Source organism: Lampris incognitus, chromosome 18 (genome assembly GCF_029633865.1).
Source record: "Lampris incognitus isolate fLamInc1 chromosome 18, fLamInc1.hap2, whole genome shotgun sequence".
NCBI lineage: Eukaryota > Metazoa > Chordata > Actinopteri > Lampriformes > Lampridae > Lampris > Lampris incognitus.
In genome coordinates, this window is record NC_079228.1 from 19,692,408 (window position 1) to 19,720,343 (window position 27,936).

General features: G+C 42.3%; 2 protein-coding genes across 2 annotated transcripts in view; both read right to left on the reverse strand.

The window, feature by feature from the left end:
• Window positions 1–17,014, reverse strand: part of rims3 (regulating synaptic membrane exocytosis 3) — a 57,453-nt gene extending 40,439 nt beyond the window's left edge. Inside the window, exon 1 of the mRNA XM_056298820.1 lies at window positions 16,936–17,014. The gene's annotated coding sequence lies outside the window, so the exon portion shown is untranslated. The remainder of the gene's footprint in view (window positions 1–16,935) is intronic.
• A 4,740-nt stretch (window positions 17,015–21,754) lies between these two features.
• Window positions 21,755–27,095, reverse strand: nup42 (nucleoporin 42). The gene is made up of 7 exons (XM_056298489.1): window positions 26,867–27,095; window positions 26,192–26,492; window positions 26,008–26,096; window positions 25,809–25,885; window positions 24,614–24,700; window positions 24,325–24,427; window positions 21,755–24,063 (listed from the first exon to the last, which is right to left on the reverse strand). Exons 1-7 carry the CDS (start codon window positions 27,000–27,002, stop codon window positions 23,531–23,533), a joined length of 1,326 nt encoding a protein of 441 aa, XP_056154464.1. The 5' UTR covers window positions 27,003–27,095; the 3' UTR covers window positions 21,755–23,530.
• Between the last annotated feature and the right edge of the window lie 841 nt (window positions 27,096–27,936).

A 27,936-nucleotide genomic window follows, 5' to 3' on the forward strand; every position in this document is an offset into this window, starting at 1 on the left:
CTTATTTTGCTGTTGCTATTGAGTCTTGTTTTGAGCTTCTGGTACCCAGGTGCTGACAATCAGGTGCCTGATATAAGATTTATTGCCAAGAAGCATTGTTACAACAAAGAAATAATCTACCAAACACACATTTCCTTACTTTTTGTGCTAAGTTTATATATCTGCGGCGAACCGTCGGGGCCTTCTAGGCCTTCGGCGAAGGCCCAAGACTCCACAGAAAAAGGAAAACACTTTCATAAAAATAATACAATCTTCTAATCAATTTGTTAATATCGCTTTACATTTTGATTTCGACTACACATACGAATTCGGGAGGCTCTGCTTGCAGTCTCTCGGCCAAAAACAAAATCATCCAATCAGCTTTTTTCTCTGTTGTAACCGTGTGAGAAGACTCCTCCTGCCAGCGCCTTCGGCATCTCCAGTGAAGGTCTCCGCTATCTAAATAAATTAGGTGTTAATACAGGATTAATAGATTACTCAAGCAATCAGATTTTGATGTGTAGCAGATGAGCGTATTCTTTTATACTTGCACAGCGTCATAGGACCTTCGCTGCATACAGCCACGTGACCGATTGTTCAGCCAATCAGCAGCAGCACCTAGGTCATGGTAGTTGGTGGCTAATGTTAGCTAGCATTTGTGTTTTTGATTTAGTTCGCTAAGCTAGCTAGCTGTGAATGAGAATAATGGCTCAAGGAGAACTCGTGAATGATGAGGTGGCAGATTTATTAGTCACACCATTTTCAAGACGATTGTTTGGGGGAAAGCAAAGGATTGTGGAGATGGGCAGATCAACCCCACAGTTAGCGACTCTGACCCAACCGGGGAAGATGTATGTGCGGCATTACCAGGCAAGCACCTACAAAAGGTACCTGTGGCTCACTGGATCCGAGCGAAGCGGAAAACTACTGCTGGGCGTGCTTGCTTTTTTTGTCAGAGAAGGGGTCATGGAACTACACAGGCTTCCAAAACCTGGCTTGTCTTATTCAAAAGCCAAAGGAGTGCTCTATGAGCGTGTGATCAACCGTTTCATCCAGAAAGAAAGGAGAATGGATTTTGTCTTCAAATAGACAACACAGGTGAGTCAAATGTATTTTTTGTACAGCGATTTGATTTGCTTAATGTTTGATTGTTTTTATGCCCAGCGGCCCGGCTGGGATGTGTTTGTTGAATTTCTTGATAGCATATTTATATGCCCAGCGGGATTACTTCCAGTAAGGCTTTATGTTACACCAGTCGCCACACGGTGTCGCTGTTGTGAAAGTGAAAAATGTCAAATAACGATGATTGTGATGATAAACTTTTGCGACTAAAACATTGTAGCATGGCAATATGACGGCTTTCTTTGGGTAATTATGAGGAGGTGACGTCTCACCGAAGGCCTAGGCCTGAAATACACGGTCCGCTACTAATATATATATATATATATATATATATATATATATATATATATATATATATATGTACTGTATTACAACTGCATTCATACTGTACATTCTACAATATTTTTACATACTTCGTATTTTTCTATATATTGCAGCGAATCAGGGGAGCAACCCCGGAACCGCTACAGCCGGGACACGAACCCGTATCTCCTGCACCGCGGGCGACAACGTTAATCAGTCGACTAAAGAAAGCAGCGTTTCCCAACCCAGTCCTCAAGGAACCCCTATCCTGCAGATTTTCTTTGCAACCCTGACTAGGTACCTGTATGTAGTTATTCAACCAATCAGCAATTAATTATGTCAGATGTTGCACACCTTACATAATTAAGTGATGTGAGATGATTGGTTAAGTACAAGCAGGGCTACCTATGCAGGGTTACAATGAAAATCTGCAGGATAGGTGTTCCTTCAGGACTGGGTTGGGAAACGCTGGACTAGAGGGTCCGACGCGTTAGCCAAGGGCTAACGTGTCTACTTATCCGTGCACGTTACACTACCCCCCCTCTTTCGGGAAGCGCTTCAGCACAACTCCCTCACGCCTCTGAGCGCACGCGCTTCCGATGGCCTCATGGTCTCACCATCCTTCTTCTGACACCAAAGTAGCGAATTCGGGGGGCACCCCGGGAACCGCCACAGCCAGGGCGCGAATCCAGATCTCCCGCACCACGGGCGACAACGTTAACCAGTCTACTAAAGCAGGGGTCCCCAACCTTTTTTTGCACCGCGGACCGGTTTAATATTAACCCACCCCAGGACAATAACGACCGGAATATAGGTTAGGCTTATAAGTCAATAGTAACATAACATTTAAAGTAACGTTTGGATATTAAACACACAGCGCATATTTCCCTCGCATTAACATTACATACATATAACAACATTGCAACTCACCAATTTCATCAATTCTCTTTGAAAGTGTGGTAGCTCAGAGGAACCTTCGCCATCTTGTTAGCTGTAGCTTCCCCCAACAGTTCACGACACGTGTCCTTGGCAGCAGGCAAAATCAATTAGTAAAAGCCTTCTTAGCTTTAGCAACACTACTAGCCACTAAGTAGCCTTAGCAGCAAGACTAGCCACTAAGTAGCCTTAGCAACACGACTAGCCGCTAAGTACGACGCACTCAGAGCGGCAGCATGTGTAGAGGTGGTGGCTCTCCGCACGCGCTTGCGTCCACGGGTTTGTGTTTAAGTGCGGGGTGTTGGACTCAAGGTGCCGCAGCAGTTTTAAGGCTTCATGGCCTCATTAGACAGCTTGTCTCCACGTGTCACACACGTCACAGATATCTATGGCAAGCCCTTTTAACGTTTATTAGCTAGTCGAGATATCTGCAATGATGTAATTACAGATATCTACGTCATTTCGCCTAGGCTAAACTCCCAATTCCGTCTAGCTCATAAATGTTAAAAGGCCCGGTATGTGATATGACTCGGAGCACGCGAGTACCGGTCGCAATAAAGCCATATTTTAGGTATGACTCGTCGTATTTCCGACTGAAGGAAGCCTTTTTTTCTGTCTCGGGCTCTGCTTTCTCTGCGTTGTCATCGTCAGACCTTTTATCTCCCCTACCTCTTCCGAAGAAACATACAAGCGACGTGGTTTTTACCGGTACTCATGTAGCTTGCAAGCAGCGAGCTGAGTGGTCTCTCTATATATGAAGTCAGACACCATTGGTCGTCGTCGTCTTCTTCTTTTTCAGTTACTACTGGTCTGCTAAATTATTTTTCTTTTTTTCCATTGGTCTGCTGAATGCCACGTGAATAAGTGATGCAGTCATTGTACACGCTTCAAGTATCCGTTTCAAATTAAAAGCCATATGCATCCCTGCGACCCTGAGAGCAGGATAAGCGATTTGGATAATGGAATGGAATTAAAAGCCCTCTAGCGTTTGAATATTGTATGTGGCAAATGCTTTGCGGCCCGATGCCGGTCCGTGGCGCGGCGGTTGGGGACCCCTGGACTAAAGGGTCCGACCCGTTAGCCAAGGGCTAGCAAGTCTATTTATCCGTGCACGTTACACTATTGTTTTATGTCGTATGATGCACATATTTCTTATTTTTCTTTTTCTTATGCTTATATAACTTATACAGTATTGTAACGTGCACGGATAAGTAGACCCGTGTCGGACCCTTTAGTCAACTGGTTAACGTTGTCGCCCGCGGTGCGGGAGATTCGCTGCAATATATAATGTAAATAACTGTACCATGACCCAGTTTCCCCGCGGGGGTCAATAAATTATTTCTGATTATGTTGATAGTTTTTCTTAGCCATGTAAGATATGGACTAGTCACTGAGTTTGAAATGGATGCTCTTCAAAACGTCTTTTCAGGCAGTCGGGCTGCAGATAGAGCTATACTTAGCACAAAAAGTAAGGACATTTGTGTTTGGTAGATTATTTCATTGTTGTAACAATGCTTCTTGGCAATAAATCTCATACCGTTGGAAAGCCTGTTTATTTCCCTTTTAAATGGGGCCACATTTGCAAGGAACATGCATTTGTGGGATGAGCAGCAGAGCTGAGTATGTGGGTTGCGCCCATGAAATATTTGCCAAATCTTCTCTGCCAATGCCAAACAGCTTATTTTGCTGTTGCTATTGACTCTTGTTTTGAGCTTCTGGTACCCCAGGTGCTGACAGTCAGGTGCCTGAAATAAGATTTATTGCAAAGAAGCATTGTTACAACAAAGAAATAATCTACCAAAAACAAATTTCCTTACTTTTTGTGCTAAGTTTAGTTACCTTTGAAATAACACATCATGGCCATGGAGAAAACATTGGTATTTACTGAAACTTTTTGTCTTACAAAAATATAAACATTTTTTACTGTGCACTGATATTTCATCCTTTATTTTTTTTTGTCTTTATACTTTTTTTTCCTAAATGTCTAAATTTTAAAAAACTGAAAAACAGGTTGTGTTTAATTGTCCTATTTCCATAACAGGGTGAAATTGTTTTTTTAAAGCTATTATTCTTTCTCACTTAGAAAACACACCCCAAAGGCAACAGCTTTCCCATTCTACCACAAATTAATTATTTTAACCATATATCACCCCCCCCAAAAAAAAATTACCCTGTGTTGGCAGAAAATGCAATGCATCTTGCCTCTAAAGTAAACTGTCAATGACCTCTGCATAAGCCAGCAGGTATGATTTCGCATGCAACTGACATGTACTGTGTATCTGCAGCCAAATTTGATAGTCATTAGTGTGAAAATAAACAACTCAAGTTTGTGTGTATATATATATATATATATATATATATATATATATATATATATATATATATATATATATATAGAACACAGCTTTAATCAAAGCAACACATTACAACTGTTATTCAATATTCAAATAAATATTTAGCATATTGCACATAAATTGACAAAACAAAGTCTAGATCAGTCCCGACAGCTTCAAGGTAAAAGTGTCCACAGAGGCTTACATATCACATGGTCAAAGCTCGTCCATTGCTTCATCCACTTCAGCATGCCCTCTGCTCTGACCATTGGGGGAAGGATATTTGGCTCTAATGCGATGTACAACACAAGTAGGGCAAGACTATGCAGCTCCCTTTGCCAAGTTTCTGCACAGAGCAAAAGAAAGGAAGGAAGGTGGTTATTCATCAGGAAGCCACAAGTACTGATCATATACTGTAACATTAGCAGCTACTCCCAGAAAGTTGAATGAGTTCAACTGGACACAAAGTTTATTGAGAGCAATGTTTCATCACTCATCTAAGTGACTTCTTCAGTCTCAGCTGACTGCAGGTACCTCCACCCTTATAAACAGCATATTTGCATAACAGCCGAAACTGGTGATCTAACACAGATTTCATGTGCAAACTGCCATGTATTTAAACCAATCACCAGTTTCGGTCATTAACACAGTGGTCATTGTAATTGCAAGTTACCTAAGTAAAGACAACAAATAACGTCAGGGCTTGCCAACAGGAAATTTAGTGAGAAATGGGAAAATATACTATAAAATGTATCTGGATAACAAGAGGTTGGCATGCAATCAGTACAAACGTGTTGAGAAAACCGCTTGTCCAACACTGTCATGTATCACCACACTAGCCTATAGCTATTACTTTGTTGGCCAAAACATAGCGTTAGGTGATAAAATACTCACTCAAATAGTCATCTGCCCTCGTGGCCCTGCTGGTCTTGGTTGTATTTTCCGGTTTATCTTCGAGATCCTGAAGAAAGTATCCAACACACCTCTGTCCGTGTGAGGGGTAAAACTTTCATGCATATTAATGCATACACAGGCTGTTTCGGGGTTGCCGCTGGCGACAGCATCCAACAAAAACTGCCCACGCTGAAATTCGTTGCAGCAGATTGATTCAGTTTCTGCTTGCATCATAGGGCCAATTTGAGCAAAGGCACCACCAGTCGCTGTTTGCGCTCCGCAGCATTTCTTCAGTCGTATACTCCTGCTCGAACAACTACGACTGAATATCTGAGTCAGCCAAAACACTGTAAAATGTATCCTCGTCCATAAGATAGTCTGCACTCACGTTTTGGGATGCCATTTTCACTGTTGGAAAAGTAGCTAGTTTGCAATAAAAGGCAAAGAGAACAAGTAAGTTTTGTTTTTGAGTGACATCTACAGCATGCCCCCGGAAGCGGAGACTAGAAATCCAAGCTGAACTTGCCTGTAGTTCTTCCTTGTCACCAACTACGTCACTGGCATGTCAAATTACGACACGGGTGCCAGAAGAAGAACAGATTTTGCAGAGACACAGAGAACATTGGCAACAACCACAGACGTTTTTCACACTATATCCCAAATTCAGATAGATAGAGATAAGGTTGAAACTCGGCAAAGTATCTCTTTAACAGCATATCGTCAGTTTAAGTGATACAGTCATGGGAGCAGGTCTGTCATAGGGAGCATGCGAGGCCCTGTGTGAACTTGATGTGTGAGGCCCTGCTCATTGACATGCATGAATCATGGCCACATAGCCGTTCTAGTTCTACTGCATGCATAATCTCAGTGCAATACATTTTTAACAAGTAGGATAATACAGCATCAGCATGCACATACTCTCAGCTATGACTTTTTGCTATTACAGTCTTTCAAAGGTAAAAAAAAAACTGTAAAACTACTGGCTTTACATAATCAAGTCAGTTCAGCTGTCACTTTATTTTGGCATGTTGAAGTATGATGGTAGGTTACAATTCAATATTTGTATTATTGTATTATATTTTTGTACTCGTGCTCTTTTTTAACTTATTTTTCGCTTTTGGTCTTCATCTGTTTATATTTTATACTGTGTTTGCTACATTTGTGTGTCTGTCTTGCACTCTTTTGGCGAAGCTGCAGCCCTTATTTCATTTTCAACATGTGCCTTCTCATTGTTTATAATGACAATAAATTGAATTGAATTGCATTGAATGTTTCAAGTCTGTAGCCTACATTTCATTCGGATTTTAGATCATTTTTTTCAGACCGGTCATTAAACGTAGCCTACGGTCACATGCACCTGCTAGCTTTGGACACCTGATCAGCCACCACATCACTGGAAGTGTTGAAAAATTTATCCAGTGATCTTCACAGTGACTTGTGAAGTTCTTACTTCCAGTCATGCTCTCATGCAGCCGACATTGTTTCCTCTTCTCCTTCTTCCTCACAGCAAGATGGAGCATGCACTACGTAACGATGCAATATCGAAAATGAAAAAACCTGAATTTATTGGATTTTTTTTCTGTGACCTTGACCATGCATAATGGAATTGACACACAATAATTTCATTTTAGAAGCATGTTGGGTCAAGAAAAGTCAGAAAAAAAAATTATAATTTACAAAAACAAAAAAAAAGCTGCAGGTTTGCAGGCCGGGCGTGAGGTCCTGTGTTGTCACATACTTCACACAGCCCATGTGACAGTTCTGCTTGGGAGTTAGATCATTGTTCATGAAATTGTTTCCTGAGTAACATTAGCTTGCTTGATAGAGGGTTAAACAATTAATTCTCATCAATTCAGATATGTACAGAAACAAAGAGAATTATATTGAAGGCCTCTAAGGAATGTGGGAATTTACAACCTTAAGATAAGGTTACCAGCACTTGGTGAGGTCCAGAGAGAGGGTTCGAGGATGTTTATGTGATTGCTTGTTTGCGTGTGTGTGTGTGTGTGAGAGCGAGACAGAGCGAGCGAGAGAGAAAGAATGAAGTTTGAATTGTTCAATTCAAGTCATTTTCCAGGTAAAAATGATAATGTATTCAACCTCGAACACACCATTAAGGTCTCCATCATATGGTGGAGTGAGGAAGTTCTAAAAGGAAAGGGTTCTTGTCCTCCGTGGAGATGGAATTAACTCTTCTTCCTGTGATCAATGGTGAAGATAACCTGGAAAAGTCATTAATTGGTACCATGTCCTGTTTTAAATCTGATAACCAAGTCAAGCATAATAAACTCTCCCGGGAGAGTTTACTATCTGGTTAATGTCAATTTGTTACTTTTTTGTGAGGTGAAGGGAGGGCCACTATGCAGACCTACTCAATAGATGAAAGATGAAAGGCTCCTCATCTCTGATGTGCGAGAGAAAGAGAGAAAGAGAGAGAGCTCACTACAAATGCTTTACTGGAAAAAATAGATATAAAGTTGCAGGTTATTTATTTAATTGACTAAATGGAATAGAAGTCATTCCCTATTAGAATATTTCGCCTTCGATATTGCTAATCCGCAGCAGTGGTGGCTGGCCAGTACAGGGCGCTGGGGCGCCGCCCCCTTCATATATCAAGAGATGAAAATCTACCTAAACATGTTAAATGTAATTTAGTTGCATAATGCAAATAATATGAAATAAAAGTGTTTATCAGTCCGTGAGCGCCCGTCAGCAGCCTTTAAATATTGGTTCCACGTGGTATTTGGTTGATTTCTTTCTGAATACATATACTTCCTGGGTGAGGGACGACGGCCAAACAATACCTTATGTAAGCCCCCTAACTTTTGGTGAGCAGGTGACCTTAAGCTGCTGTCTAATTGGTTTCTTCAGATTTTCCATGGGGCGCAGTTCTGTGCGCCCCAGACACTCCCACTTTTATTGGCAGTGAATTGGTATTGTTTTAATGTTTTTTGCTCTAATGCGATTGGTCGATTCTCATGGCTGTCAATCATGTTCACACTCACCACGATGCCTCGTCTCGACTGTCAATCATCCACCGTCTATGAACCCTGATAAAATCTATAGACTACATTGTCCTTCTTAATAACTCTGTGACTGTGTGGACGTTAAAGCAGCTGTCAGGTGTCCTGTGCCAAGGTAAATTACCCCCCCCCTTCCAAATTTTTTTTTAGCACCAGCCGCCATTGATCTGCAGTCTCCTCCAACTCCTCTGAGCTAGGATATGATGACTATAGGATGGTCCCAGCTAAGAGGACGATCATTTTTTATACAACTGAACTACAACATTATGTTTTCAAATTACTACAGCATAGGTTTTTAAACTTGCAACCCTTTATGTGTTGCAAATAAATCACATTGTCACACAAATATAAAACACATATGGCTGCAACATCATCGGAGAGAAAAGAAACAGTCCGCATGTCGATTGAGTTTTAAACGAGGCTTTGGTTTTAGTAATGGACAATTTAACTCATGTCCAGACTCGATGACTAAGCTAGTATTGAATTCAAATGGTGTAAAAATTGTCCCATGGCCAACTTTTGAAATGTTAAACACAAAACATGCACGGTTCAATCGCATTTAAATTAGGCTCAAGCGTCACTGGGATCTGACTTGTACAGTCCTGAATGCAGGCTATTGCTTAAGCTTGTTAAACTAATAAATACTAAGGATGCACAATACTGACATTTTTGCCAGTATCCGATAACTGATCATTTTTATGGTCATTTCAGACGATACTGATACCGATACCTTTCAATTCATTGTAATACCATACGTATTATAATATGCATGATGTGATACTTGGTGCAGATAAAAGTATCTTAAAAGCAATGCTTTAATTAGCGCCTGTCCTAATTTATTACTGAACAAATACACTGTTACCAAATGTCTGCATTCACTGGGGGAGATTAGATCAAACTACTTCGACTTAAATGGAGAAAGCATGTAACATTCATTTCTGGTATCACTTTTTCAAACACCTTTGCTCTTGCATTTGTTTTACAACAGGTTGATTTCTTGAAAGTTTCCCTGAAAAATGCTGATAAACGCAACAGTGCTGCCTCAAGTGAAAACAGCTTGTTGTACATATGAAAAGGGCCTACATTTCTTTGTAGCCTGTAACAGTACATGTCTTTCCATCAACGCCCGTCGGCTCCATCGGCACATAACCATCGTGTCATCACATCGGTGCGACGTATCGGGCATGATCTTGATATCTGTCCCCACAATGATAACATCTTTTTCAGCATTTATTGGCCAATACCGATGAGCAGACCAATATAATGTGCACCTCTTGTAAACAGAGTGACTTATATATTTCGTGTTTGAGAGAAACTGGCGGAGTATGCATACTTTTCTTATGATAGGCTGGTTTAGCTTTGTAATGAACACAACATCCCATTGAATTTCTATTTTAAGATGTTCCCAAACTATAAACATTTCTGAAATTTGCTGCTGTTCCCCAGCATCCACATTCTCTGCCACCTCCACCATATTAACATGGTGCAGAGTACTCCGGGATGAAAACTGTATTTTAAGCATTCTTTTTTGTTTTAAATCCAAGCATTCAAGTATAACTCGAGGACATTTCAACCCTGCAAATGCAGAAGGACAGACAGTAGCTGCAACAAACTTCCTGTTGAGGTTACCATGGCAATATCCCGGGTTACGATGTGGGGAGGCCTGGCGCCTGCTGCCATTACATTTGGCCTGGTGTCCAGTGTGTGTGTGTGTATGTGTGTGTGTGTGTGTGTGTGTGTGTGTGTGTGTGTGTGTGTGTGTGTGTGTGTGTGCACGCATGCTGGGGATTGTGTGGCTGATTTATCTCCCCTGATCATGAAGGGTCTCTCAAGTGTAGAGAGCAGAAGGCTGGCTTTGCATCATCATCATCACACACAGACACACAGACACAGACACACACACACACACACACACACACACATACACACACGCACGAACAAACAAAACCACACAGTGAGAGTGCCAGGCCGTAGGATTACCAAATGCCAAAGAGAACACACAAACACACAGATAAAAACCCATTGCAATGCAGACAAACGCGCGCACACACACACACACACACACACACACACACACACACACACACACACACACACTGTACTAAATGTACATGCCAATGTAGGAGTGGAAATGGCAAAAATATTGAACGACGAAGACTGTTGACACTGTTGCCTTGACTGTTTGGCTTGGAGAAAGAGCTGAATCCCTTGAAAAACCCCTCTGCTGAAATACAGATTAGATTTCTTAAATATCGAAGTTTGATTTAGGCTGCAGACAAATACCGACTAAATTAGATTGTAGTGATACGGTTTTCATTCGTTTTACACTTCATACTCTTAGGAGGAATGTTGAGTTTTATTCCACACATACAAACACACACACACACACACACACACACACACACACACACACACACACATCTGAATGAAACACACTAACGGCCATGAAATGAACAAAAAAGACATTCATTAGAATCTTTAATGAGGTGAGTCACTCTCTACATTAAATCACGATTGCGGATATGAATTCCATCGGTCACACCGTGTTTTAAAACAAATTGCCTGATTCATGCTCTGTAGATGAGACAGGCCAGCCAAGGTTTACAGTGTCGGCAACAGAACTACACAATAAAAGCAGAGATGGAGATTGGGGGAGAAATGTGCAAGGCCCAAAGCTCTCCAGCACGTCTAAATCGAGATTTACTATGCAAATTTTTGACTGGATGGGATCTTGATTGGGTCATACCACAAGAGCTACTGAGCCTTGGGTTCGAGTTCTTAACATTTCCAAACACAGTTGTACACACATTCACCCACCCACCTGCTGACACACACGCACACACACACACACACACACACATACACACACACACACACACACACACACACACACACACACACACACACACACACACACACACACTCTGCAAGGGGAGTTTTAGGAAGGAGATTTACCTTTATGTGGCTATAAAATGAAAAGTGGAAAAATTAAACTCTCCGACTGAGCAATGTACGTCAGCATTTAAGTCACCTCAGTAGCCATCAACACGTTTTTCCCCTTGGGGGTATCACTACAAGTGCTCTTTCACTCATCTGCCGCTTTCATTTTTCACACTAATCCCTCCACAGCTGAGCTTGCAATAGAGCGTCTCAGCACTTTGCCTTGGCAGTGAATCTAATATGTCACCCCGGGTTTGAGGAGGCAGCGCTCAGACGAGGGGGACAACTCTCATATCATCACTATCAGCCCTTACCAGTCTCAGGGGCTCGCCATGGATCACAATGGCTGGCTCTATACCACAACACCAGGAAGCAAGTGGGAAATAAGTCTCTCTACCTCTATTTTGAGTTTGCTTTTTTCTCTCTCTCTCTCTCTTCGCTCTGTCTCTAATAACAAAGAAATTATGTCTTTTCTTTGCAATGTTAAAGCAGCCATTCTGGCGTCCGGGTGGCGTGGCGGTCTATTCCGTTGCCTACCAACACAGGGATCGTTGGTTCAAATCCCCGTGTTTACCTCCGGTTTGGTTGGGCGTCCCTACAGACACAATTGGCCGTGTCTGCGGGTGGGAAGCCGGATGTGGGTGTGTCCTGGTTGCTGCACTAGCACCTCCTCTGGTCGGTCAGGGTGCCTGTTCAGGGGGGAGGGGGAACTGGGGGGAATAGCATAATCCTCCCACGTGCTACGTCCCCCTGGTGAAACTCCTCACTGTCAGGTGAAAAGAAGCAGCTGGCAACTCCACATGTATCGGAGGAGGCATGTGGCAGTCTGCAGCCCTCCCCAGATTGGCAGAGGGGGTGGAGCAGCGACCGGGACGGCTCGGAGAGTGGGGTAATTGGCCAGATACAATTGGGAAGAAAAAGGGAGAGGAAAAAAAACGCAGCAATCCTGCAGATTTACATGCAAACAAACATCATTTTTGATGCATTCTATGGCTGGCATATTCAAGATGATTTAATCCAAATTGTGATCACTTTTTCAGTGGTTATTTTCAGGTAGGACCTTTCTGGGGGAAAAAATTTTGCTGCAAATAACTCTTTAACCTCGTCATTACAGGCAAATGTGGTGGAATATGCGGCAGCGAGATTGAAGAAGAAAAGTTTCTGTGGCTACCAAGTAGATACGGCGGTCTATGCTCGTAGAAGGACTTCAATACTACTGATTCTACAACACCAACAGCTAAAACTCAACCGTGTTTTGTTGTTCGGTTGTGGGAAGTTTCAAGCACCAATGCAGTAACCAGGATCACTGTAGCTCTCAGCAAGCTACACAAAATCAGTGATTGTCAGGATTGTAGCTTTAAGGACAAATGACGGGGGGAAATTTTGTTTCCTAGTTTTGTTTTCTCTCCTCCTTCACAGCATTTCAAGGAAAATGTTGTCCACCTTAAGTGTCTTCTCTTTCATTTTCTCTTGCCACAACCTGCTAATAATAACAATCTGTTTCACTCCAGCCAATTTCGTTTCCTCCTGCCCCCTTCCCCTCCTGACGTTCTTCATCCCCATCAAAAGGATGATGGAAAAGTTTCCTTGTCAGCAGCTGGGGGATGGAGGGGCAGCAGAAAATAGAAAAATAAAAGGCTATAGTGGCTGGGCTGGAGGAAAAGTCGGTTAAGAGGGGCGTGATGGATGAGACTGGGAGCTTTCCTGACTCATGGCCTGCTTTCTCCAGTGACTAATGTGGCCAATGACATCTCTCTCTCTCTCTCTCTCTCTCTCTCTGTCTCTGTCTCTCTCTCTCTGTCTCTCTCTCTCTCTCTCTCTCTCTCTTCTCTCTCGCTTTCTCGCTCTCTCTCCCTGATCCACCTGGGATGCTGGTAGCCAGCTCTGGGCATAATGGCACCAACTACCTGACCCTGCACACTGTGTCTACATCAACCAGTCCCGGCCCAGACAGCCTCCATGGGATGGAGGGGTGGAATGGGCCTGCAGAAATACTACTGAGGTCAACCCATGTACTCCCTTCTCAGTCTTATTTATATTTACTGCAAATCCTCTGGAACAAGAGCATGCAGTGGAACATGGCCAGATCCTAAGGGAGGACAAGATAAGAGCTCTATGGATGTGTCTTTCTCGCGCTCCACAAGTTTCAAAGATTTCCATCTTCTACTTTCGCTCCATCTCTCTCCCGTGTGTGTGTGTGCGTGTGTGTGTGTGTGTGTACCATCTTTTTCTATCCTAATGGGGACCAGAAACCTCCCACCTTGTGGGGCCATTTTATGGGGCCCCACAAGTAAAAGGGTCTATTTTAGGGGTTAGGACTTGGTTTTAGGGTTAAGGTTAGAATTGGGGTTAGGTTAAGGTTAGGGTAAGGGTTAGGGTTATGCGTGTAGTTTGCATGGTTAAGGTTAGGGTTAAGGGTTAGGAAATGAATGTAGTCAGTGAGGGGGCCCCACGAGTATAGATTTGCGAGAGTGTGTGTGTGTGTGTGTGTGTGTGTGTGTGTGTGTGTGTGTGTGTGTGTGTGTGTTTGGTCACAATATTATAAAAGATTATGGTGTAGCAATTCCAGTCTGAAGTGGCCAGTGGTCTACAAATCTGTAAAACCATAGAATGTAATTAATCACAGCTAGTCTCTTTGATGATACATTCCAGTTGGCCAGCGCACTGCCTTTTTAGATGGTTGTCTATATGTCCATACACAGACATATAAACCCATGTGCTCTCTCTGTCTCTGTCTCTCTTTCTCACACACAAACACAAAAAAACAAACAAACAAACACACACACACACACACACACACACACACACACAGTCGCGTTTCACTATCCTTGTGCGGACCCCTCATTGACTACACTCATTTCCTAGCCCTTAACCCTAACCTTACCCACGCAAACTACATGCCTAACTCTAACCCCTTACCCTAACCTTAAGCTAACCCTAATTCTAACTGTAACCCTAAAACCAAGTCCTAACCCTAAAATAGACCCTTAAAAGTCCGCACAAGGTACGTGCTTGTCAGGTTTTGCTATCCTTGTGTGGACATTTGGTCCGCACAAGGATAGCTAAACATACACACACACACACACACACACACACACACACACACACACACACACACACACACACACACACACACACACACACACACACACACACACACACACACACACACAGACAAAGACCACTCATTACTATGTTAAGTGTCTGCTCTGCCCCTTGGTTATCATTTGATTTTCATTTCAAAGACGAGCCGAACCAGCAGCAGCCAGCTACAGATCTACTGTGTGGTGTGGTCAGATCATGAGGTGTGTGTGTGTGTGTGTGTGTGTGTGTGTGTGTGTGTGTGTGTGTGTGTGTGTGTGTGTGTGTGTGTGTGTGTGTGTGCCCTGCACTATCTGTTGTGACTGCCCTTTGCAACTATTAGTTCTGAAGCCTTTGTGTGTATGTGTGTGTCCATGTGTGTGCGCACGCGTGCGCATATGTTTGTCCATGCATACAATCATGTGTTTTTGTGTGCGTGAACAATCTGTGTGTAGCTGCTTGCAGGAGGGGGAGTCTTTCATGGGATGATACAGTGCATCACAGCCAAGCTGGCCTTTTAAGTAACCAGCTCATCTGATTCTATCTGATGCGTCAATCTCTACAACTCAGTCTCAAATGAGTATGCATACATGCATGCATGCATGCATGCGCGTACACACACACATATTTCACCCCAAATATCCTGGCAACTATTTCAATAGATCAGGGATCCTGCTGTCCTTGCCACCCCCATGTCTATATATGTATAGACATCTATATCTATCTATATAGATCTATATATGTATGTATATGTATATACATTTGTGTGTGTGTGTGTGTGTGTGTGTGTGTGTGTGTGTGTATGTATATATATATATATATATATATATATATATATTCATTAAATGAAACACTCAACAGTAGGGAAAGTGCTCATATATATTTTTTTCACTTTGAAGGGATAGGTTATACTTCCCGACTATGGAGCACAAAGTTTGGGGAAATGGTGTAGGAGCTGTCTTTGTTATTAGATCTAATAGGGACATGGATGTGCCCAGTGCAGGTTTATGTCTCCTTTAAGCCTCGGCCTGAGAAAAGTATCTCGGGATCCTTTTGTTGTTTTTATGACTAAATATTTAGCAGGTCACATGTGAGTCAGGACAAAGTTATGAATCATTTCAGCCCCCCTGAAGCTCTAAACAAATATCTTTCACAGAGTCTTAATTTTTAAGTTCCATAACCCATCACTGTAACTGCACCTCCATAATATAAAACTGTATTCCTCACACCTTCTTACTACAGATGGGGGAATACAGTTTGAGCTGGCAATGTGCTCTGTGCATGTGAGGCTTTGACATTTGTTTGTTCATAGGCGTGCATGTGTGTGTCTGTGTGTGTGGCCATCTAACATAATCTCATACCTCAGCATGCACTTGGCTTGACTCAAGTACTGGCAGAGTACATAGTCCAGCATTCTCCTCCCTTCACACCAACTCCCGTTCCTCTCACTCAAATGTCTAAACCCACATACACACACACACCTGTGTAGAGTATAAAATGGTATTGCCTTTTTTCCGGTATAACATATAATTCAACAGCTGAGATGTCCTAACGTGTCTTTAGCCTTTGACTCCACACAACTCCTCGAAGGAAGTGGCACGCAACTGACCCCTTAGCACGGGTCTATCACCTCTATATTCCTTACAAAAAGTAAATCGAATCTTCTATAGACAATTATGTTCCTATGACTCTACCATTATAGAAAATTCCAGAGGTGCAAAATGGTAGGTGATGCATGGAGACCTTTTCAATGAGATTAAGATTAGCCAGTGCATTCATTCTTTTATGTTTTGACTGAAAAATGATGTAGAAACACACAGTAATTACATTTCTCTTCTTACTTCAGATTAAAATCTTTCAACTGCAGGCACAAAAGGGGGATATTATCATACTGTTTATTATTACTAAGGGCTACACACTGTATAGTTCAATAGTTGCAGCCTTAATGACCAAGTTTGAGAAGGCAATCAGCAAGCACTTAAAAGGCAATCAGCTAGCACATACCCACAATGCAAAAGTCATACTATGCAATAGACACAGAGGATGGGGGAAAAGAAATATTTTCCAGATTCATGATACCATAGCTATACATTGTGAGGATGAGGAAACACACAGATAACTGCACCTACTTGGTGCCTTGCCCATGTACCCTGGATAACTGATTTATTTCATATCAGTGATCAACTGGTCGGCTTTAAATGGCATTATTCACCACATCAAGGTAGTTTATATATTTAGGGCTATCACAGATCATAACTGCCACCCGTAGAGAGCAGCTGTAATCCCTGCAATTAAAAAGACCTATCCAACACATAAACACTCACCACTTGACAGCGAGGAGCGGCGCAGGCAAAGAACGGGTCGGAAGTTGTCAAATGATTGTTGGCTTGTGTCGCGTCTGTGAGAAGGTCATCGTTTAGGAGTTATTTTGGCTCTGCTGGTATGCGAACGACGGTTTTCTCTCCAGCTTTCCCTGCTCACTGCTGGTCACACTGAATCCGAGGAGCGGTGAGAGCCGTGGTGCGGTGGAGGAGGAGGAGGAGGAGGCGGAGGCGGAGGAGGAGGAGGAGAGGGGTGTAGAGAAGGATACGATCAGCTCAAGCCATGACTTTTAGTAACATTGGCGAACAGCGACAACATGTGGCATGAAAGGGGGTGGCTACATGAATATGCATTAAATCGTTCTAACAGAGACCAAGTCTCACAGAAGAAGAAAAAAAAATGTTTGTCTATGTAACAATTTATTTGCCATTCCCGAGAGGTCGCGTTATATAGTCTAACCTCGCGAGATTATAGAGACACGGAATCACTAGGTCTAGTTTATCTCCAAATCGCTGTAATTTAACCATTGCATACAAATTGCGTCGCCTCGCTGTAACTTGGGTTGTTATAATGTGTCCCATTAAGTAGTTATTTTACATCTACTTTTCTACTATGTTCACTCCTATTGCATGTTAGTCTTTTTTTCCTCTCTCTCCCCTTTTGAGTTTTACCGCATCTGAATCGAGGGCATAAGGATAGGGGGTGACATACATTGACACCTATTCTATTTTGATTATTTTGGACAGCGTGATATGATTGTAAAGTCATTTGGGACTGAATTGTGATTTGGGGCCATACAAATAAAACTGGACTTGACTTAACTTGCCAGAGAGAAAGAGAATCGCGTCACCCCATTACCTTGGTAAATGAGTGCTGAAGCCTTATCGGCAAAGGACAGAGGCGATTAAGTTCTTAACGCGAGCTGTCCTCCTAATAGAATAGAGTTAACTAGAAGTCCGAGATGGCAGTTGACAACAGAGACCTGCGCATTTAAGCACAGAGGTTATAGGGCGTTTATAAGCTCTTACAACCCACTGGTTAAGCCGCTTTCAGACGCAACAGGATTTGCGCGGCGCTCGCCGCTGGGTTCCGGTGGGAAGACGGGGCAAATTAGGCGGAGTTTTCAAAAACCTGTGGCGGGACTTTTCAAAACTTATAGCAGGACAAGTTCGTCATTTTGTTGTTGCCAAAAAACAAACAAACCAAAACAAATAAAAACTAAACCAATTCTCAGTTAAGAAACTTTAATCGGTCTGTAGAGCTACCGAGGGGGAACACGTTGTAAACCTAAGCTATGTTTATCAGAGAGGCTACACACGTCGCCTGCCTACAAGCTACCTGAGTGTTAAAACTCACCTGATATGCCTATTTGGTTGGAAACGTGTTTCCAAATGAAGGCGTTCTTCCCGAGGTCTCTATACAGTCGTAAACTTGGGTTGTACAATTCAAGGAATTCTGACACGTTAACTTTTCCTCCATCTTGCCTTCCGTTGCTGGCGGGCTGCCTTGTTTCTATTGGCTGCGCGGGTATTCGTCACAGCGCGCGGAGATCGTTTTCAGAGAGCCGCGGTGCCGTCGTCGCGTTGTGTCTGAAAACCCCGTTCACATGATCAGACGAATCAAACTCATTAACTGTCATCAATTTAATTCATCCTTTAAAGTAGCTACTTACCAAACTAGACTGTCCACACCGACAGAGTTGTCGTAACGTTAACCATTTAGGCACTTGAGCCTAAACTGGACCTCCGACATTCTATTTTTCTGTGTGTTTTTATTGTAATGCTGTTATTAATGTAACCGGTTATTTTCTGCGCGGTGCGGGATTCGGTACTGGGTGTACTGCACCACAAGGCGACATCACTAACCGCTCGGCTAAAGGATCAGACCCGTTAGCTAGGGACTAACGTGTCATATTAGTAGTTTACATTAACAACAATTGGTATATATATATATAGAGAGAGAGAGAGAGAGAGAGAGAGAGAGAGAGAGAGAGAGAGAGAGAGAGAGAGAGAGAGAGAGAGAGAGAGAGAGAGAGAGAGAGAGAGAGAGAGAGAGAGAGAGTAACGTGCATGGATAAGTAGACACGTTGGCCACTGGCTGACGGGTCTAAGCCTTTAGTCGAGCGGTTAGCGATGTCTCCCGCGGTGCGGGCGATACGGGTTTGTGTCCCGGCCGCGGCAATTCCTGAGGTTGCCCCCACCCCCACCTCCCCCCCTGAATTCGCTACAATATATATAAATATATGACAGTTATTGGTGTTTCTATGGCGTTTGCTAATTCTGCTAAGTGTGTGGTTAGAGTTACGTACCCTAGCTGTCACTCATTGGATTATTTCCCAAACAGATTGTCTTCCTTACAAACTCCAAAACATTGGACCACATCTGTGGGATAGATAGATAGATAGATAGATAGATAGATAGATAGATAGATAGATACCCTGTGTGTTCAACAGAACTTGGAACAATAAAACAATAATTGGCCCAGACAACAGCACTTGCTCACCATGCCCTTGCAGGTGAAAAATGTGCCATCCAGTCAACCATGCAACAAGCCACTCAAATAGACATAAATCAGGAGCCTGGGATCAATGTCTTGGTTCCCCAAGGCACACTGGCACAACACAATCAATGCTACCGTGCAATTCTTTGTTCCAATTACCAGGCCTTGTTCTCCTCCGCAACAATGTGTGCAACTTCTTAAATCAGTGCTCATCAAATATTAACACCAGCAATGAATACGGATCAGCTCATTGGCATGCTATAGTGGGAGATGATTCTGCAGGAGATACTACTTTATTTTTGTTTTTGTTTGGGTTTTTCCCCCCACAGGAAGCATTTGCTGTTGATGCAGATGATGCAATGATCACAGTACCTGTAAAAAAAAAATGTTTTTGACTCTAGAAAATGTAGGAGAAATTCGAAGCTATACAATGAAGAGGCAGACAACATAATTCACTTGATAAATCAGTTGCAGACTTCCTGCACTGAGAAAGATAATGCACTTTTTAAGTCTAGCTGGAACATCAGTATAACAAATAAACCCCTGTGCCTCGATAGAGCAGTGTGCTGAATGTATTGGAGCTAGGCATGGATATACGGCTGGTCCATGTTATAGGGGTCAGTGCCGAGGTAATTGATTTACAGTTGACTGTTCGGCACAAGTCATCATCTGTGTGTCTGTGTGTGCTGTGTGATTCCATCTGTGTTGGCCATAATCTAAAGTGAGTGGGGGAGGTTGAGGGGGCATTGAGGAAAAGGACTGCAATCTATTTCTGCCCCAACTGAAACGCTACCTGCAAGGTGGACGACCGGATGTGTCTGTGCGGCATGTAATCATTTCATGCAGCCATCTCAAATGTAATCCCTCATAGCTGGAGGATTGCAAACAGGCAAACCTTCTCACAGATTGTCTCAGGAATGCTGGACAAAACTCCACAATTACCATTAACTCACAGGCATTCCTGAAAATCAATCAGCCTCAGATGTGAAATTTAATCAGTCAATAGATAATCTCTTTAGTAATGTAAAGTAATTGAACAGCAATATCACAGGCCTATGAGGTACTTCAGAAGACCAACTGTTCCCAGGATCAAAATCTCTCTTTTCTTATCTCTCTCTCATTGTGTGTGTGTTTGTGTGTGTGCGTGCATGCATGCATGCGTGTGTGTGTAACCAGCCTGTGTCTGGCTGCACAGGGTTCCATAGATTAATTGCTAATATTGAACATTTCTATCAAACACCCACATTTGCAGAGCAGTGATATGCTGGCACAGCACCTGATAATTAGGTCTGCTTGATTGGTGCTGAGGAAACAGGCACTTACAAATGCCTTCTCAGGAAAGTGGTCATATGGGATGGTGATGTGAATAAGATATTCTGGAGCGACCCTATCAATAAGATAATTTTTTAAACTATCATATTAGTGAAATTTCTGTTGTCTGCTTGCAGTCAGAATAGTCTAACTTACAAATGATGAGTAGAGAGAAACAGAAACGGAAAATACTACAAGGTAGGCTCGGCAATGTCGATTCTATGCTACCATTAACAGCTGTGCACAAAACTGTATTGCCTATAACCAAAGCTTTTGACCCAACCAACATGAGATATTGAATCCGTATGACTTCTCTTTCTCTCTCTCTCTGACACATGCACAAACACACACAAGGGAGACACAGATCCAGCAGTCGATATCATAAAATTGTGAAAAATATGCTCTGGTCCATATAGGCTTGCAGCAGAATCGTTTGTTGTTGTCTCTTTGTTGCTGTCTCGCTGTTAATCCAACTAGATGCTCAACATTTACCTAGTGGACAGCCTACTTACTCAGTCACCCATGCTATTGGACTGTCTCTTTGCAGTGTACTGATGGTATAAGGATCGCTGCAGTCTATTCTGCCCAGCCTCACCCAGTCAAATAATATTACTCACGTTGGAAGGTCCAAGTTCTCAGCAATAACGTACCCATGGCACATTGACCATGGGCAGACTACCACAACTGAGGGTCAAGTTGCCAACCTTGCCAGTTTCAGCCTCACCGTGTGCAGCCTACAGGCTGCATCTAGACCACATGAGACCACAGCCAGTTAAAGAGGCCTAGTGTAAGAGTTAAAAATGGACACTAGTATCTCTGCATGATCCACTGAGATTCATACTGAGCCTTTTCCATCAAGTATTCTGTCACCCTCCTCTGATAAAACTAGGGAACTACAACAATTATGGCTCTACTTTTAATTTGATGAACAGAACTAAAGAGATCCTTATTAATCTGATGATTTTCATGGAAACAAATATGCATATATCCAAATCATGATTGCCATTTTAACACTTGGTCATGAATATCCTCCTAATGTTATTAATATATACAGTACCATTGCAATGTCATTGGAAGATTTTTTTTCTTCACATCTGAGATTTTTAAAAAACTTGTAAAAAAAAAAAACCAAAACAGGCAAATGCAGTAATACAGCTGAGTATATAATGGCAAGAGAATGCAACATTTTAAAATTACAGGACGATCCTTGGGAGAGGATTTTTCTAAAGCCAGTCATTAGAATTGCAATTGACCTTTCGCAAAGTCCCGCCCCCCTTAGTTACTGTTGCTATGCCCGTCAAGCATTTCAAAACTATCCAGGAAGTAGCCGGAAAACACCAAAACATGAAGGAAGAAATCAGCACATTGTGTGGGTAAAAGTAACAGTAATAATACGTTAGCTGTATTAGTTATCAATAATAGCTAGTAGCAAGCTCAGCTTGGAGCAGACAGGTATTTTTGTTGATTTTGGATGGATTAAGCTGGCATGGGGTCTGCTATACTGCGAAATCTATTGCCGACATTGCGCTTCTTGCATTCTGGGTTTCGGGAAGGGAAAGAAAATTACACCCCCTCCAAACTTTTCAGATATCTAGTATCCGATTTGCAGATCCCATAGGCACACCGTTTCAGCATTTTGTTGTGTGTTTGAAAGCTTGACGGACCGTTGCTAAGGTAGGATTGGACAAGCACCGTTCTGGGGCGGTACTTTGCGAAAGGTCAATTCTAATATTGTGTCAATCTACAATTTCTGGTGACATATAGACATAAGACAAATAAGTTGGACAGCCAAAGTATCTCATGCCTGTTCTCTAATAGAAAATGTCTGAATGATATCCACTCATTTGCCAGTCAGTATTTGAAATCAACTATTTATTTATTGTATTTGAGGCTCCAATGTTGAGCTGCCACCATCTGATCAGAAAACATAAAAGGACTGGTTTGCATTTTTGGACCTAGACATCCTAAAAATGTCATCAGGCATAATTTACAATCAGACAGATAAAAACTCCAGTTCTGAGAAACTTGCCACTTTGGTGAACCTTCCCACTGGGTTTCAACATGGTCTAATGGGGCAAATGTTCAAGCCTAAAGGGGGGGGGGGGATTGCCTTTTCGAAAACAGGATGCTCACAGTACAGTCACACCATCTTTATCATATGTTTGCTCTGAAAAGGTTTCCATCAGGAGCGAAATCCAATTTGATTTGGAACTACTTTTTGCAGTTGACGCAGTACATTCCAACTATCTGTAAACCTACACACTTGTAAAAGCAGAAAGTCTTGTCATCCAGCAGTGATGTAGGGAAGAAAAAAAAAATCAAGGAATGATGAATCTAACAAGAAAAAAAGCATTTGCAGCAGTGCAAAATAAAGCCATTTTAATTTATTCCATTTTCAAACTCTACATCCTCTGTTTGGGTAGCTGTGAATTGATCGAAGAGTTTTTGTAAGAGGCATGTGAATACACCAAATAAAAGTCACCTTTATAAAATGAAGATGTTAAAAAAGAATAATTATAGCTGTATAATTTGTAATGTCCAACTTGCATCAATATATACATTTTGAAAGGAATCTGCAGAAATAATTGGTCAAGCAGGATCCTTTGACCCAATTCATCTGGGTATCCTCACAATATTTCAACACTGATCATTGAAAAATATGAAAAATTCATTTTTAGTCTTGGCATATAAAGAATGCAGACAAAATCCACATTCTAGAAGAATTATCCATTTATCTTAATAATCCTGTGATTTTTTTTCCCTTAGACATATCATTTGAGTCTGATGTTAGACCACCAGCATATCAGCAGGGGGCGGTTTAAGGGGAATCTGTCCCAACGTGAACCTTTTACTTGCAAACTGATTCAATTCCTCTGGAGTCAAATTGCTCTTGGGGGTGAAAAGACTGTCCTTTGCTCCCCCAGCAGAGCCTGCCTCCACAGCAATCCCAGTTCCAGCCCCCGTCACCTCAAACCCTCCACCCGTCTGTCCAACTGCGCTCCCACTTCCTCCTGTTATGGCTGCTCCAGACCCTTGGCTGTTCCCAAACGCAAAGCCCGCATTAGCTGTTGAGGAGAAAGTGAACCCAGAAGCAGAGCCAAAAGCTGGGGTCTTGCTGTCAGCTGGTGGTGCAAAGGAAAATTGGGAAGTAGAGGGAACAGAGGAGGAAGAGGAGCCAAACCCGGAAGGAGGCTGTGTGGGTGCTGCCAAAGCACCACCAAATCCCGTGGAGGCTGCTGGTGTAGCTGTGGAGCCAAACCCACTGCTTGGAGTGGTAAAACTGAAACTGCTGGCCTGGGCTGGAGCAGAGGTCCCCAACCCTACATGGATGAAAAAGTGCTACACTTAAAAGAGAGGCAGAGTGAGCTGGATTTGTTGATGTGATCAGTAAGTCCAGAAGGGCACTGAAAAGCCAATCAATGTTTTTTTTTTTTAATTCATCCGAGTAGTGAGGCTGCTCTAAAAATATAATCCTTGCAGTCTGACCCACTGGTACTACCTGGCATTATTTTGAGAAAAACACATGGCGGCTATTTAAACCTTTCTATTATTCAGATATGAAGAGAGTACTTGATTCTAACCTGCAAACCCAAAGCTGGATGTAGAGGACCCAAATCCAGTCACAGTGGATGACCCAAAGCTGCTGAAAGAAGCCTGAGGGGCTGGATTGTTTAACTCTGCAAGCTGCAAAAGATACAGGCAAGAAAAAGTATCACAACTAGTTATTAGTGTTCAAAACTTTCATGAAAAATTTAACATGAGTTACTGTAAGAGAGGGATAGAAAAAGTATATTGTGTGTGTGACTTTGTTTAGAGGAAATTCTACATTTTACATGTATGTGTGTGTATGTGTGCGTGTGTGTCTCTCACCAAAGCAACACGGGTGGTAGCATTCATAGCCTTCAGTTCCTGGACCCTGCTTCTCCACTGGTTTAGTAGTTGATTTATACCATTAGCCTAATGACACAGAATTGTTAGAAAATTATTCAACTACCTTTAGCCAAAAACTTCAGCAGTCTTTACTTCATCACATTTTGATACAAAAATTGGAAATTCTGGAGATGCACTTACAGGAGTATAATCCATTATTTTACTGAGCAGGAAAAAAAACAATACAAGGTTGGGGGCCACCAGGCAAAAACAATTTAGATACAATCAAATTTTCCTCCAGCTAGCAACTTTCCATGCATAAAAAATACTCATATCTGGTATATTGGATTATATAGCTGTCATGTTATACAGGGCTCTTGGTGCCAGAGCTTAGTATTGGGGAAAGCCCACTAATAGAAATAACCAGTAACGGCTGGTATAAATGGGCTAACATGGCTAAGCCCTCCCTATCTTAGATGAGAGTTTTTTTCTTGAAAACTTTAGAACAGACTGTTTTAAATTTTGGTGGAACAGAGCAGCAACATCACCAAATAGTCACCAGAGAAACACAGGATATATCTAAATGAGCATTTTTTTTTACAGCCCAAACAGTAGCATCAGTTTCCATTCATCTTCGTATTAAATGAGTGACAGGCGTCGTGGCACGCCCCCTTGATTTGCCCATCAGTTGGGCTAAATTCATTTAGCCATCAGGCTGCTGACTTTTGACAAATGACAGCGGACGTACAGAGTAAACGGTACGTACAGGGAGGTGCTACTTGTGCGGGAGTGGAGAGGGGAAGGTGAGCGTGGGCATTAGCATGAACGAGGTGGATTATTTAATTTATGATCCATTTTCTTTGATATATTTGGAAGAAAAAGTGGAAGTGAAGAGACTGGGGACAAATCGTCCAAACGATGTTCAAATAACACAAAAGGACAAACAACAAAATAGTAAGTTTGTGTTACTTGGTTTCTATGAAAGGACTGGCTAACGGCAAGTGTAGCTAAGAATGCACTTTTTTGTTTTCCATGCTTGCTTTTTGGAAGAGACAGCTTGGACCCAATAAGAAAGTGTGGATTTGAAATATTTATCCGACAAAATTAGGAAAACGAGAGAGAGAGAGAGAGAGAGAGAGAGAGAGAGAGAGAGAGAAAGATATTTTTGTCATAATCATAATGCTACTGAACCAACATAGTTCTGCAGGTCTCCGGATGCTCTGGCATTGCAATACTCCAATCTAAGCTCCTCTGGAGAGAGCTCTATGAAACCTGTAAGGAAGAAAATTTCAAGGTTGGTGAAATGACATCCACTGGAAAACTCTCAACTTTCAACAGAGCAGTGATTACAAATAACCTAGAAATAGTGATTATAAACTTCATGTGATACAGACCAGATAGAACTGATTTGTGGACAGAATAGCATGAGAAGCACCAAAGTCCTGAACTCTCCCAAATCTCCATGTCCATCTGAATGGTCTCGCTGTGCAAGACATGATATCAGATGAATTACACAGCCGGTCACAAAAAATAAAATTGAATGCAATGTCTTCAAGAACACAAGAGAAATCAACTCACAGGTGTTTTTCATTTTCGTCCACTTCATGTCCTCCTCGTCCTCCTTTATCAAATGTGCCGGCGTTGCTCAGTGATGAAAACCTGTTCTGGGAGGAGAAACTAAAATCGGAGCTCCTGGTATTTTCTCTTCTCCCTCCTCCTCCTCTACCCCAGTCAGCTGTCCCACCTCCGCCTCCACGACCCCAGTCAGCTGTCCCACCTCCACGACCCCAGTCATCGTCACCAGAAGAGAAGGATGAAGGTTTGATGAAGTTTCCTCCGGATTTTTGTGACGGGTTCACCCAAACTCTGTTTCCAAATCCTAAAAGGAGCAGTGCAACACGCAATACGTTCATATCAGTAGATGGTACAGAGGCTGTGAAGAACATTAGTCATGTGATACCTGCAGTCAGTTGAGACTGAACAGATCACTTAGACAAGTGATGAAACATTTCTCTCAATAAACGTTGTGTCCAGATAAACTGATTCAACTTTATGTAATTGGTCATATTTGAACAAACGTTTCATGCGATCGCCATACTGTAATCTAGATTACAATTTAAAAAGTGACAACTGCTGTCCTTAGCAAACCAATGTACCTTTTCTAAGGAGGACAAAAACACACAAACCCTCAACAACAGCCGAACTTGCAACCACCGGTACGTTTTTACAAAGTATTTATAAATGTTTCCTTACCACCACCTCCTCTGGACGCCTGCTGAGGAGGTGAACGACTGTAACTATTATATCCGCCTCCTCCTCTGGGATGTTCATTCCTGCATTTCTCGCCATAACGACAACGGCCTTGAAGAAAATAGTTGCACACTACCATCGTTTGGTTAGTTGTTTAAATGTACCATGTGTGCTCTTGTTCCGATCGCCAGCGAGTCAGCGTAGTTTTCGCTTCGACGCCATGTTGACAATCCCGCCGCAAACCGAAAGCAAGTGTCGCGACTTTACGACGTCACTGCTGGCGTGCCGTCACTGGCCCCTATTTGGCCACAACAGCGCACTCACGTGTTTGTTTTTATTGAATGGTATTAACAAAAAATAAACTGGTTCAGTCAATCAAGTTACATTTTATATAGCGCAACTTCAAGCCGTTAAGAGCAGTCCCTGTTGGGGGAGTTCACTAGCTAACAAAAATGATTAAAAATGAATCTGAAATAAAGCACATAAAACTGAGTTTGTGTTTGTGTAAGTGAGTTGGCAGTCTGTCAAGAGCGGTGCTAGAAATTTGGTTCACCCTTGGGGTTGTGACAAGATGTGGCAGCGAACGCCCCACGAGTTCATGTAATTTAGGACCATAACCTATCACCTCTCCTGTCTGTGAGGCCTCTATTTGCCCAGAGCCCATGAAAGTAAAACCCCTCCCACCCCCATTAGCAACATTCTTGATCCCTATAACACTTTACAATTAGCTTTTTTAGCTCAGTATATTTGACGAGACATCTTTCTGCATCGATTATTTCCTTGTGACATCCATATGAAGGCTATCTGAAAAATAGAGCTGAAAATGCCCCTGTTTGTGACTTAACAAATCCACTATAAAGTTGAAGGAACAATTCAAGGAGCGACATTTTTACAAAAAGCCAAAACAAATGTCACTGCAGATATTCCATTTCAGGGAGTATCATCCCTATTGTCCCTTGCAACCTTAGTACTCTGCTTTCTAAATGTGGACGATAAGACAACTCAAAGGCAACAAATACCTAACCAGCCAGCCCTCGTCACTCCATAGAGCTATCAAAGAAAGCTGAAAGAAG

Coding starts and splice junctions, on each gene's coding strand:
- nup42 (XM_056298489.1), bottom strand. CDS start 27,002: ATGGTAGTGTGCAACTATTTTCTTCAAGGCCGTTGTCGTTATGGCGAG. Junction 25,886..26,007: donor CCACAAATCAGTTCTATCTG/GTCTGTATCACA, acceptor TCTTCCTTACAG/GTTTCATAGAGCTCTCTCCA. Junction 24,701..25,808: donor CCGGAGACCTGCAGAACTAT/GTTGGTTCAGTA, acceptor CTGTGTCATTAG/GCTAATGGTATAAATCAACT.